The sequence below is a fragment of the Sylvia atricapilla genome, chromosome 2, assembly GCF_009819655.1.
Source record: "Sylvia atricapilla isolate bSylAtr1 chromosome 2, bSylAtr1.pri, whole genome shotgun sequence".
NCBI lineage: Eukaryota > Metazoa > Chordata > Aves > Passeriformes > Sylviidae > Sylvia > Sylvia atricapilla.
Window position 1 is genome coordinate 66,113,663 of NC_089141.1, and position 14,869 is coordinate 66,128,531.

The following is a 14,869-nucleotide window of genomic DNA, read 5'->3' on the forward strand; positions in this document are numbered from 1 at the left end:
GGGTCCGACAAGAAAGAGCTGAGACACCTCAGAGAGGCAGTTTGTGGAGACAGGGATAAACTAGTATTCCTGTGACCTGTGCTGTAACTGTTCTGCATGTAAGAGAGAAATCAGTGCAGTATCAGCTGTCCTGAATGCTGAGCTTTTTGTTTTCGTTAATCAAAACGGTTTCCTGTCCTCCCATCAGTAATCAGGTTAGCTGGTATTCACCTCAACGAGCAAACTTTTTTTACCATGCCAATCCTATGAGCACCCAACAGAAAACAAACACAACATTTCTTATGAGTAGTGCCAAGTTATTCCCACTGTCCAGTTACATCCCTAAAGTTAGAAGCAATGACAAAACTCGAAATATAGCAAGTAAGAAAAGTTAATACCTATATACTTACTGCAGTGCATTTTTGATGTTAACAGGATTATCAACATTTTGTACTATATGAAATATTTAAGTTAAGTTATACATACAAACCCAAAATATTGTCAATATAAAAATTAAAGTTGAACAAGTATACTTCTTTGGGAGCATTACCTCACATGCTTCTGAATCATGAAAAACTTAAAAAAACAAAACCAGAAAGGTGCACTGTGGGATGAGCAGTAGCTGGCAAGCAACTGAGAACAGCAATGTCAAAGCTGCAGAAAATGGACTGATGAGGCAGGTAAGGCTGACAAACTTACTCTGAAGCTGTGGCTGAGGCTGCTGGAAGGAAAGGGGCTGTCCGAACACAAATGGACTGTGGACAAGGGAAGAGGGAGGTTTTGCAGCTTGATCAAAGATGGAAGGAGCTGGGAGATTTGGCCGTGACTGAATGGAATTCAGTATGGCACTCAGTTGGTCACCTGTAGTGGGCAAAACAGTCAATACTACAACCTGTTACCTGTCATTCTCCAGAAAGGCAGAGTAAAATGGTACTCAAAGTTTAAATGATGATAATAGACAAAGCTCGTAAATGTCATTTAGCCACACACAACTCTGGTTGTGGCTAAACATAAAAATCTCACTCCATGCATGGCAATAAAACTACTGTTTTTAAGGATCGTGGCTATTACTGCAATTATTTTAAACATTTCAAGATAGAGATTTATATTTGCCTTGCTAAAAAATGAAGAGCAGCCAAAGGAAAAAAAATCCCTAGCATTTACAATAATACACACATGCAACAGTACATGCAGAAAAAACATTAGAAAAACTGATGAGAAGGGAAAGCTAACATGTAATTAGGGTTTGGCAAATGTATTTCTGTGCCAACAGGTTGGTAAATATTTGCTCATTTTTGCAAATATTTTTAGAAGTATTCTGTCATGCTGTTTTTCAAGGTCAGATTGAAGGTGATTTTAAAAATCCGTAAGTACAGCTTAAGAACTGGAACTGGTTTTCTGAAGAACTGCCTACATTTGCTGAGAGGCTAACAAAGGCCTTCAACAAACTAGCATGTTAAAAACAAGAGTTTTAATTTCTGAATGCCAATTTTCAAAAAACTTAATGTGAGCATTAGAAATACATGACGCCTCAGTAAAAAGGCCACACCATGTTGTAACTTGAAGTATACTTAGCAATATGAGGTAGGAGGCACAAAATTTGAGAGAATCTCAGATTTGAACCATCACCAGGACAAATCCTAACAATATCACTTTATTCTGCAAATTCCTATAATTTTGACAGCACTGTAGAAAACCTAGTAAAAAAATTTAGTAGCTAACACAGAATTTACAAAATTTTTGGATTAATATCAATTGTCTTTCTAAGGAATTAGAAAAAGACCAGCAGATGTACCATACCCAGTATTACCTAAGAACTCTAAATTAAATTTATTTTCTTGATATTCTGGGTTAAAAAATAAGAAGAGAAAAATACGAGAAGATAGCTGGAACGCCCTTCTAAATAATCATCTACAGGAATCAGTGAATCAATTTTATTTCCCTGTTTTGGAAGTAGCATACCTAAAAACTACTGGAATCTGTACTTCAGCAGCAATCATTCCTACCTTAAAAACCTAGAAGTGATTGAACAACCTGGTCTAAGGGGGTTTGGACCCAGGTGATCTCTAAGGTCCTGTCCAACACCAGCCATTCTGTGATTTACATGTCTGACAAACTATTATTCTTAAATGCAACATTCCTAATTCCTAAAATGAGTAATTATTTTAAAGGGAAGAATATCTGAGAAGACATTGAAAGTCATCTGCCCACAGCAATCAAATAGGGAGGTGAATAGGGCCAATCACGAGAAATATTAAAAACCTGCCTTTAACATAGAAAGCTGGAAGAGAGAAGACACAGCTAAATGAGATTCTTTGTGGGAGGCAAGTCTTCTTTCATGCAGGTAATACTGTAAACCTAAAATTGGCAGTTTTACAGTAGGAAACTGTTACCTACTGTAAAACTACACACTTATTACAGGGATCTTTATATTTCATCAGTCATTTGAAACACTCTTGGATGGGACTGAATTTTCATCAAAACTAGGGCAATTCCTATAGAAGTCCTTTTAATAAATAAGCCCCTCCAAAAGAAGTGCTTCCTTCAGAAATCCCCCTAAGAGATCATGCCTGTGCTTTCCATTTTTAATTTTTCATAAAACTCAAAGCTTCTTAGACCTGAAAATACAGAAAGACTGCATATAAAGTAAAGGTACAGGTGAAGAATTCTGGTTTTTGGGAAAGTAAGACCATTATTCTTTCAATGTAGTTGCCAACAGCTCTCCACTCTGGGGCAATTCAGAAGGAAATACAGTACACAGATTGAATGAAGCCATGTAGATGAGTTGTTCATTCACACTAAACATCACAGCTTGAGGGTATGTTGAGAAAACAATGCATACAAAACAGAATGGAATTCAATGCCAGGAGTAGCTTCCAAACATTTTGCAGCTGTATTATCCCAAAACACCACCTTAGAAACTGCTTAAGATACAGTAAAGAGCAAATCACAATGTCTTCAGAAATCAGGATGCCAGTTAACATAGTATATCAATCTCTAAGATTTTATCTTAGGACAACATAGAAAAAAACTGTTGTCTTAATGTGTTTCTGCAGAAAAAAGAAGATAATACCTCTGCACTATCAAACAGCTGACATTGAGAGAGAAGCTGTAATACTGCCTCACATCTTAGACACTTCCACTTCTGTGATTCCATTACTCTGAAATGCGTATGGATGAACTGGGAAAAGAAGGCTTAAAGGCCGTATAAAACAAAATGAAAATGCCTAAACTTATCTAGCCTTGGTCCTGTAACAATGCATGGACAAGTACGAACCACTCTCTACACAGTAAACCAATTTAAAAGAATATAAAACTATTTCCTTCTGTGACATTAATGGACTAGACTATTTAGGAATAATTATTTTCCTAATCTTCTCTCCTTTAAAAGAAGTTTTTAGTTATTTTATTTAGGACACAATGAAGAAATACATGCTGGTGCTAGAAACCACGCAGCACACCTTAGGCCCCTATTTGTAGCAACTTAGACTATAGCAGTATAAGAATACAATGACAGAGCTCCATGTTTCAGGAATATTTCTCAAGAATCTCTGCCTCAAGCAAAGTCCCTTCTGTGTTATTAAATCTGCTAGAACTAATCAAGAAATGAACAGAAGGCATGCAGATTGATTTTATTTTGATGGCTTTTATATATGTGCCAGCAAAATAAACCATGATGAAAAGAAACAATTATTTTATATCAGCAAAAGATAGCAGTTGTAACTGGTACCCATGTGACTGAAAGGTAACTTCAGTTTTACAATTTCTTTTTTTAATTTCACAGCACATTTTAAATGGCAAGCTTTATCTTGTCAATCCATTAAAGGCACTTAAAAATTGTCAAGAGACATGTTTCTGGAATTTTAAAAACACGTGCTTTCTAAATCAAATAGTCTTCTAATCTTGTTTTACATGTATTTTTCATTTCAGCATTTCAGTTTTGTGCCTACCACTGCAGAAATTCACACCTAAATTCCAAATCTTCGTTGATCCTTTTTATACAGAATACTTAGACTGAGTAAAACTAAAGCAGAGAACAAAGCAGTTTTAACACTTTGCAATTCGTTATACTACTGCTTTGGAGAGGACCTGTGGTGCCTAATAAAGCAGAAAATGAGTAATAAAATAAGCAGAGTTAAGATAAACATAGTTTTTTAAAAATATGAGTGTAAAAACATACCTTTGTTATTTCCAAGGCCATAATCAAACCCTTGTCCATTACTACAGCTTGTCCCCTTACTGAAAGCTTGTATTGAAAAAGGACTTGGGGGAGGAGTCTGCACATTTTGATCTAGAAGGACTTGCTCTGTAAAAAAACCACATCACTTCTGAGTTAGACCTTTTAGTAACAGATTTACATTAGAAAGATGAGTCACAAAGCAAAAGAGTGATATTTATTTCCACTGATAGCACTCTTCCTCTCGACTAAATTCTCTCCAAAAAAACCCCACATCGGTTCCTCAGAACTCATGCTCTAAAAATATAAAGACAGAGGACTTAATACCATGTAGACGGTTTTTTGTTCGACTGAGTTGTTGCCAGCTATGCCATTATTTGACACTTGTTTTTTGCCAGTAACATCACTAAGCAACTGTTTAAATCCCTTTGAATCTGAAGATAAACCTTCAAGACGAAGAAAGGACAGTTTTCAGAGTGGCAAACTAGAGCCAAACAACATTGAATTGTGGCTACCCCAATAGTTCATGGGAGACAAGGTATCTTTTGCTGACAGATTCATTTGTATCTGTAAACCAGTATTGTAATTTTGATTTCTGTACGACACTAACACACAACCTCCAATCCAAACCAACCTGGAGTATTTCATAATATTCAAAACTACAGTAGAACTAAAATAAATGAGACAGAATCCATTTGACTATTTAGATTTACAGAGAAATTACTGCCTTAATGTGGTCAAGAATACCATTCCAAATGACAATATATAAGAAAGCATTCAGAAGAAATATCCCAAATGCCACATTGAAAGTGTGAGCTGGCACATTGAAAAAAAAAATTTCTTTCTTGTCAATGCACTAAAATTAACATAGATTAAATAAATAAACCAAATCACAACTCCTCAAAAAGTAATTTTAAAAAAACTGCACTTCAGGACAAAACTTCATTTCAGAATACAAACTTAACATAACATATGCAAGTTAAAAAAATTACTAGGGAGAAAGCCAGGAATGCAAAGTCAGTTTATAAAAGAAAGGGTCTAGAACGCTTTCAATCAGAAGCTACTCTAGATCTTACTGTAGTATTTTAACTGGATACAGACCTAGCTATTCAGACTTTTGCCTTGTATCTGACAGAAATCCTACCTTTTTATGGGAATTTAATGACAATTTTATTAAATAATGAAAATACGAATGTAATGTGAAAGACAGTGCTATTCATGGATAAAAAAAATAGACATTTGGAAATCTGGAGCGGACCTGGAGTGTACAAGGTAGTGAAGACTGGCCCATCAGGTTTCAATGATTTTACTAGAGAGAAATAATAAGGATCTGCAGGAGCTCTAGCCAGATTTTTTTCTAGATAATTTCATGGCAAATAAAAGCCATCAGTTTAAAATAATCTTCAAGGCTCGAGTGCATAAAGTTTTACATGGCACTCAGGTGGACTAGGAACCTAGAACAGGTTGAAAAATCCCAATAATTGCACTGCTAACTGCTTCAACTGCTTTAGCTAGGTGCACAAGAGACATCCAACTCCACCCTACCTGTAAAAAGAAACTCATGTAAAAAAGGTTAAAAACTGGTATATTGAGGCACGGGATTTGTATCAGCTTCTAAGCTTCTAAGATGGTATTTCTATGAACTGTTTTGCAGAAATCCTAGCACAGAGTTTTGCCCTCAAAGCCTGAAGCTGGCATTTCTTTTTCTGTGAGAGCAATGCTATTTCAAAGATATCCTTCAGTGACAGTGTGTGAGGATCAAGAATCTGAAGATAAACCTTCAAACAAGGGTCTCGTTTAAAGTCTTTGTGATTAGTGAATTCTTTCTTAGAGTACACACGTACTCCGAGAAATTTAAGACAATATGAAATGATAGCTCACTTACTGAAGATGAAAAGACTACTTAAAAATGCCAAATACTGCCAAGTTACTTAAATTTATTTCCCAAAGTAAGCACTCTGGAATGGCAATTTTTGCATACTGCTTAATTTATTAATTTCAGAGAAATTATTTTCTACTGGAAAAGCAAACAACCCTGTATAAAAATAGAAAATAATGAAATTAACAACCCTATTAAGAATACATGTACTTTCAACCATAAGGTACTGTTCCAATTCACAATTATTTAGTTTCTGGAATCTACTCGGGCTCTTCAAGCACCTGAGAACTTGACGCTATCGGATACAACTAAAATGGAAAAGCTATGACTTCTAACAAAGTGTTTGGAGTATTATGTAAACATTTATATATTTAATGAAAAACTCTTCATCATTGCCCTTCTTTGCAGAAGGCTTTATGCCTGAGAGTCAAGCTGCAACAGTCTACAGAAAATATTTCTGTATTAGCAAGGACCTGATTTGTTCTAATACAGTAATGCATTGATAATTGCTAGAGCATCTATGTGTGAAATGAATTTCAGCAAATGTCAAAACCAGAAAAATGGCAGAGTCTGTTCAAATGAACAAATAAGAGGCTGACAATAAGTGTGACCTAAAAACACAAGCAGGATACGACTGCTAAGGTCAAAGGTTTTCATGAAGACACCTTTCAGAAAACAGATGCATAAAAATTAACCCCAGAGGCAAAAGAAAAAAATATGGTTAAAATTATTGTCCATAACCATAACTGGTACAGAAGAAATCATACACAAATATTTTAACTGTTTTTAAAAAAATCATTTAAAGAATGCTTATAAACAACTTTTAAGTCCAACTGTGTAACAACTCAAATGAAAATGCATAAGTAAATGTTATACCTGTTCAAAACTCAGATCCTTCTTTATTTGTCCTGTTTAGACTGCTTATTTTTTACTAAGTTAATTTAAAAAAATAAAACAACCACTTGCCATCTTCATGTCGGAGGTACTGGTTTCCACCTCTGTCTCTAGCTAATGACCATGCCTCGCCTTCATCACTTTCACAGAACTCTACCATGCTGTTCTTATCCATTTGCACCCACGTACCTTCTGAATTAGTCACCTGATGCACACACATAAAAAAGCAAAATTTATTGACTTCTCAAATAATTCAGTAGCATGATTCAGCAACTACTTATAGTATCTGGAAAACACATTAAATTTCAATCTGTCTATTACAAATTAAATGTTAAAAAAAAGTTTCTTAAATTAAGGCCACAGGCTGAGGCAGACTGAAGTACCAAATCTATTTATGGCACATTTACATTAAGGAGTAATTCCAAAAATTTTAGACCCATTTATGTTCAGAAAGAAGCAAAACACCAACACCAAAGCTTCAGAAAATCCACATAAACCTAAATAAAAACTTGAGGGAAATAGTCACAAAGATAAACCCTCTAATAGATGGTGGCAATAGGAGCGTTATAATACCAAGATATACATGAAAGGTTTTTATGAGTATTAATTTTGTTCTGATATTATATTTAGGAAATAGCATGACACACTTCATCCTTAAGCCCTTCTTAAGCATAAAACACCACAACTGGACAACCCAGAACAATAACAATAGTTCAGCAACTAAACAAATTAATAATAAAATCAGTACAGAGAGACAGGAATTTTTTAAATGGTTAGGTCCTAGGAAAACATTTTGTCAGTGAAACAGAATTCTTTCAAAGAATAGGACAAAGAAGTAAGTAGATCAAGAAACACAATATTGTAAGGAATACTGTAACAGAAATACATCAGCAAGCACACAAAACTGCAGTGCAATTTTAACATTATTCCAATCAGTGCAAAAAGGCAGAAGACACATTAGTACTTATAATATAAACCAAGTCCAAAGGCCAGTATTTATGATGAGCAGGGGAAAAGCAAACCTGTAGAGAGGCAGATTCTTTTGTTGCGGTTACTACTGTTATATACTGGTATCTATGAAGACATGAACTGAAGCTACAAGGATCCATACCTCGCCCACTGCCTTGACTTTGTTTCCCAGAACTAACATTCCAATTGGGATACCTCTAAGGTTAGGGCAGCTTCTGATGTTGTGACCTGATGGGCCAGTCTTCACTACCTTGTACACTCCAGGTCCACCTCGAAGGAATGGCATGTCTTGTTCTTGCATCACTGCTTCCTGTGGGCAGTGTGAATTTAGGTCTTTGAAAAAATCATCAGCACTAGACCTAGATTCCTGAGAAATTAAAAGAAAAGGGCAGAACAGAATAAAACCTATTAATACCATTTTCAAACTACTGAGATAAGAAATACTTACTTCAAGACTACAAAAGGTAAATTTCAAAGCTAAACGAGATCCTAGTTACATTGCTAATTTTAGTGTGCAGTGCTGAACAACTAACTACTACTAAATTGCACATTAGTTGAATTACTTCTGACATTACTCTTAAAGCAAAAGTGCTATAAATGTAACTATTTATATAAAAATAATAGCTCACATCTAACATTAGATACAAATTAATTAATGTAACTGCTTTCACTAAACCTTCACCCTCACTGACATTTCTCAGCATACACATTCATTAATCCTACTCTATTTGTGAAATTTTGTTAAAGTCTGGGGCTATGGAAAGGGAGTTTCAACATTGTCTCTCTCCATATGACATGCTTATTATTTTGATTTCATATTTAGAATATATTGTTAATTTAGAGTCAAGGCAAAATTATGACGAAGAGGAACAGCAATACCATAGACTTTTAAATGCACATGTAAGTAATAGTGTGTACTTATTGTTTCCACAATGACAATAAAAAAGGGTCTGCAAATTCATTTCACCTCGTACTGATGAAATATATATCCAAACCTGAAGTAAGAAAACACTTTGAATTTCCTACCAAAAAAGTGGTAGTTGCTAAAAGAAGAAAAAAATTAGCATAGATTCTTCAGCCAGCAACAGCTTAACTGAAGGGCTTTTGTACAAAAAAGTACGAGGGATGGCAGTAACAAATGTGGATTTATTTCAGAAGAAAGCAAGTAAGAAGCAGGAGCAAGTTCTGTTATTCTGAAAGTCAGAGGTGTTTTTAAAGGAACATCTGAAAGTTACAAACTACATAATGTCCTAGTGGATGAAGCCAATGGTTCACCTCATTCAGTCTATTTTATTCAGCAACAGGAGATGCTCTTTGGAAGCAGCATAAAAATCTTTACTAGTGGTCTGTCAGTTAGATACCAAGAGCATTTAAAACCTTTTTATTATGGATGTTACAGGTTGTACCCTATTTTCTTTAGTGTTTGTTTATTAATCTGATTTCTCTAAATTTAATTTCTTCTCAATATGCTGATACTTTCTGCCTTGACAATCTCCCATAAAAACACCTTTGAGGAGTTCACTTCCTGCTGTGACAAATAATACTTTTTTCTGTCAGATTTAAGTGAAACTTCTGGTTATATTATTTGCTTTTAAATGAATGCAGTTTTCTCTAATCTCTTTAATTATCACGTTTTCAGATTTTTTTGGTATGTAAGACAGTGCACTGTGTCCAGACTAATACAGCAGTTTTTTCAAGAAGCCTTTATACAAAAATGATACTGTTATGTAAATATGTAACTTACAAAGCAAGTTAATGCAAGCTGAAGTAAACTGGTTCGAGAAAAAAAAAAAAAAAGAATTTAAACACAGTTTAGATCTTGACATAATAAAATCTGCTACCCTGGGGAAAAACAATCAGTGGACAAACAAGTTTTAAAATCTCTAAACCAAAATGTACACAACATTATCATCATAACAAAGTTCATACAAAAAAAAAATCCATCTCAAAACATTACAGAACTGATATTCAGGCAAACACTTCTACAGTCAATTTAAATACCTTAACTGTACATAATATATCTTGTTCCTAGAATTAAATAATTTTTAAAAAGCATTAAGAATGGGCAGAGTATTTATTACGTATCTGTAGCTTTACTCATAGAAATATCTTATTAGATGCTGCAACTTTATTTGGAGCCTCCAAAAAAGTAAAAAATTACCAGTAAATTCTACTCTCAGGGAGAATGAAAGGCTTTGTTACGTTACTAGGTCATCTCTCTGAATTTCTAATCTGGTTTGTTAAAAAAGGAAAGTGCTACTCATGCATTAATAAAACTTCAATAATCTGCCCTGGTAATTTTTTCTCATTTTAGAAGAAGGAGACACAGATACAGCACCGAATGCAAATCTGCTATTTCCTACAAAAATAATTCACAGTAAAACAGACTTCAAAGAATATTTAGCATAAAGTTGAGTCATAAGGTGCATTCTGAAAACATGAGATAGAGTGTGACTGTTCCTGAGATTTAACTCACCTTAGGGGGTAAAGCTTTGGAAGTCCATGAAAAAAAGTCCAAATCCCTTACTCCTTGGCTAGCATTAAAGACATTCTGAGCAACAGAGTTTGAAAAAAAAAGACATATATCAACAAAGAAATGGGAACAAAGAAATATTGGAGGAAGAAGCTCAAGGTACTATAATGCAAACTTTCTCCTCAAGTAAATTTGCTGGTAGAATGATTTGCAAAAGGGGAAAGTTTTGTTTTCCTAATCAAGTCACCTGGATCCATTGCTCACCATGGCAAATCATCCATTACACAGAAACAGTTTAGTATGTCAAAAGCTCAAAATGGATGTAGTGTGTCATGCCATTTACTGAAATTAAGAGCCAGACATCTCTTATAAAGCTTGAGACTTCATGCTTTATAGAAGAACAGAAAAATCTCATATATCTGTTACACAGAAATGGTAGCTGATCCCACCACAAAACCAGTTTTCTAGCGAGACTGTCTCCTGTTCTGAAAGATGATTTCAACCAGTGCAGGACAAGTGCACACAGAATTTTAGTCACCCAGTCAGAACCAAGGAGATGTAGAAGGGCTAAGCTTGCTGTTACTGAAAAGAGTTCACTTGTACAGAATGATTCCACCAGTTTGCACATCAAAATTGTACTTTTTACCAGAGCCAAAGTTTCAGCCCTATATGGAGAACAATTGCTAAGATTTCATTAGTTTTGGAAAACATACTATGCATTAACTAGTTTGTTATGAATAATCATAAACCAAATACAGCTTCCAGAGAGACACCACTGATTTTATAACCAACTGATCACACTATAGAAATCAGCACTGTTGTTCTGTTTAATTTTTCCTCCCACAAAACAGTGAGGACAGCATTTTTTAATCACTGGAAAACCTGAAAAAGAAGCCATCTTTTCTTCATAAGCTAGTTCCTAACCATTTCAAAGAAATTTTCACTGTTTCTATCAATTGAAAGAATAGTATACACCTAGCAGTACTAATAATCATATTTATGGTATTTATGATGGAATCCCTTCGACAAAGTACCCATTTCATCTCTATGAACAGAAGTATCAAAATCTAATTCCCTATCCCATCCTGATATGGGAACCAAATGAAATCCATGCTTATTTTGACATTAAATCAAAATTTAACAGCAGCTAAGATAGTAAATCCCTTCAGGCAGAAACAAGTACAAGACATCCTTGACGTGCTACATTTATATTTCTTGGAAAAGCACTAACATGTTAAAAGTAAATCTACACTTTTATTACATGATAGAAGCAAATCATCTACTATATACTGCTTGTGAACATCAGATTTCAATAATACAAATTATCTGCCATTATGACAAAGAGGGAAATTATCACAACACTAGCATTTCTTCAGAATTGAGTACCTTTACCCACAACTGAAGGAGGTAGCAATGTTTAGTGATATATGCTCTTGGGCACTGGGGAAGGTGGGGAGGGTGTTAGACAGGAAGATGAGCAAAATAAAGGCTCATCAATTTGGCAGGAAACTGTGGCAACTATAAAAAGCCTACATTGTGCCTAATGAGTGTACTCCCATACAGGCATCCAACCTACTTAAACTGTCTGATTCCATTACTTTGCAGCATATGTCCTTTTTTCTGATGGACTTCCACTGAGAAACACAGACTATCCACACCTTAAATATTTAGGTATCATTTCAAAGATATCTTTTTCTGTATCATAGAGTCCTATGTATAAAACATACAAGTAAAGCAGTGAAGTGGGACCATGCTGATTTAGAAACACCAAGAAGATCAGACTAGAAGCTCTCCTTTGCTCTGGGAGCTTCAGAACTTTCTGGCTATTATAACACTGTAATGCAGTTTAGAAGAATAGATCAGGCATCTGTTTGAGAACTAAGTTTTCATTCTGAAGAAACCACTGTATAGGAGCTTTTAATTTAGCCCTTATGCTACCACATGTAGATTTAGTTAATGCTTTCCTTCAAGACTTTACCTTCCAAGACCTAAAACTAATTTTAGAAATTCACACATTCCCCAATAAATTCTAAGTTTCAGAGATTAAAAAAAAATAGTTTTGCCACAAAAAATCATTGAACCATGAGGAAGTATTTAAAACCTCAGTTATTGTTTTCTAAAAGGACTGCTCTTAAACAGCCATCTTAATGTTTTTTCCAACATAGTCTTACTCTCCAATTGCTTGCCATCGTGCTTAAAACAACTGTAAAAATCTTTTGTGAATGCCCTTCAGTGTTTCAAGTGAACATTCAGCTTTCTGAGGTTCTGTGACCAAGCACTGGAGCCTACATACTAATTTTGATTCTTTCTGCCATTGCAATAATGGTTTGAAAAATGTGCAGTTTCTCAATCCTTGATTGCCTGTGCTGGCTGGGGAATGTAATATTGTAGCTGGACATCAGGGTATAATATTCCTTCTTACAAAGTTTTAAATTTAAAGTGAAGTAATGAGAACTTAACCAGAATGTGATTTTTTTAAAAGACAACTTCCAGAGCTTGACCAAGATACATTTCTATTTTTTCCTAGTGTGCACCCTTTTGTATTATATGTACCTTTCTATCATGTACTGTGTGTAAGCATGAATAATTGTCTGCATAAAGAACTTTACAAGTTTTTTCCAAGAACAGGTATCTGAACACCGTAAGACAGAAGGAAAAATAACTACCAGGGATGGAAACAGTTTATCCAAAATTACAATTAAATTCACAATCTCATAATTATATTATCTACAATGAATTGGATGCACAATTTCAGATCAGGGGCTGTAAAGCAGTTCCTTGTGAAAGGACATGAGCAACAGAAGAAGAGCTGAAGACTTTCTAAGAAGGTAAATGACCACAGCTCAAATAAATAAAATACTGGTAACTACCATGGACCTCTCCTTTCCTATGATCTTTTATCTTCAAATATAACAGCTCTGATAAAAATATAGGAACTCCATTTATGAGATCCACAATATTCAGTGTTTGCTTTATCATAAAATACCTAGTTAATACTAATATACATACATAAAATGCAGATACAAAATATACATAAAGACAAAAAGAGGTCACAATTAACACTCCCCAGAACCTCTACTGTTTTTCATCTGCTCACTGTTCCATAATACAGTGAAGAAACAGAATAACAAACTTTTAAAATTTTTTTACATATTTTCCAAAATATGTAAGAAATTTTATTTACTTAAGGTATTGATTATAAAAAGTCTATTTAAACATGACAAAGCAATGCAATTGGAGATGACAAGTCTGCACACTAAACAGAGTTGAATAGAAAATGGAGTCTATTCGAAGTAAATGTGACATTTATTTGAACAGGGAATACATGGCCTAACTCAGGCATTTGATTTTCCCTCTGCATTTTCAGTCAAAAAAGATACTTTCTCCAGTCTTCTTTTTAAGCCAAAACTGGTTGAACAGCTTGGCTCCAAAAAACCTTGCACAATCACAATTTTTTTTACTGCATTCTGCTCATCATGTCATTCAACTACCCAAATCAACAGGACTGAGCAGATATGAATTCTATCACAATTTAATCTAACAAAACTTTAGTAATTTTTACTCAGTTCAACATCCTTTTTTGACATAAGTCATCCCTCTCTGGAGGACTGCAGAAGTCAAATTTGACAACCTACGAACAGTCCTTTTTTTGGGACAATTCAGAGAAAAAAAGTATAGTTTGAAATATTTTCAACATTGTAATCACATGAAAAAGTTTTTACAACTTCCTACCAAGAAAACAGTATCTGTGCAAAGGAAGTATCTAGTAATAAAGCAGTATATGCTTGATTAGCATGCTGTAAAGACTTACAAATCTTACTGCTTATTTACTGAATAATAATGAAATCAAATAGTTTCAGGATGTAAGTCCTCTTAAAAATCTCAAAGTAACAGCTATGCAAAGAAACTTTTCTGAAAGTAGCTCAAAACACATTTCTTGCACATGCCTCCATTGTTTTAAGAGTTACTTTCATAATCCTTTTGCTGTGTTTGCTGTCACTTACAGAGCAAAAGTTAAGAAAGCACATGACTTTTAACTTGTGTCAGACAAGCCATATGACTGGCTACCTAAAAGAAAATTAAGCATTCCTAACAGCTCCTAATAGTCTAAATAGTAACGGAACTAACTCACAAGAGTGTTAAAAAAACCCCAAAACCAAGAGATAATCTTTTATCTGAACTTTACAGACACAAAGAATGACATGTTTGAATACTGAATGTGGTTTTTCACATTTGGTTGTACCTGGCTTCCTTACTCACACACAGGCAATTTGAATTCACAAAATTATATTGCCAAGATTGAATGTTCAGTTATTCATGGGAGACATTTCTTTTCAGCCTTCTCTCAAGGAGCACAGCATATGCTCTTCCTCAGAACTACATGTATACCAGCGCTGTATGAAATATGCCAACCAGTAGGTTCATGCTATCCACAGACAACTGCTGAGCTCAAAAAATGTTCTTTTCAGTAAGCAAAAAGGTAATGAAGATAACTAAA

At 34.6% G+C, this 14,869-nt stretch overlaps 1 protein-coding gene across 16 annotated transcripts in view; it reads right to left on the minus strand.

The window, feature by feature from the left end:
* The window catches only part of MYCBP2 (MYC binding protein 2), a 174,257-nt gene that overhangs the window by 37,274 nt on the left and 122,114 nt on the right, over window positions 1-14,869 (minus strand). For 8 of the 16 annotated variants that reach the window (XM_066313401.1, XM_066313400.1, XM_066313404.1 and 5 more), the window contains 5 exons: window positions 10,375-10,449; window positions 8,041-8,265; window positions 7,002-7,134; window positions 4,160-4,285; window positions 679-840 (listed from right to left, as the gene is read on the minus strand). In XM_066313401.1, the coding sequence (XP_066169498.1) occupies window positions 679-840; window positions 4,160-4,285; window positions 7,002-7,134; window positions 8,041-8,265; window positions 10,375-10,449 (721 nt within the window). The remainder of the gene's footprint in view (window positions 1-678; window positions 841-4,159; window positions 4,286-7,001; window positions 7,135-8,040; window positions 8,266-10,374; window positions 10,450-14,869) is intronic. The other 8 variants (XM_066313410.1, XM_066313403.1, XM_066313412.1 and 5 more) reach the window with 6 other exon arrangements.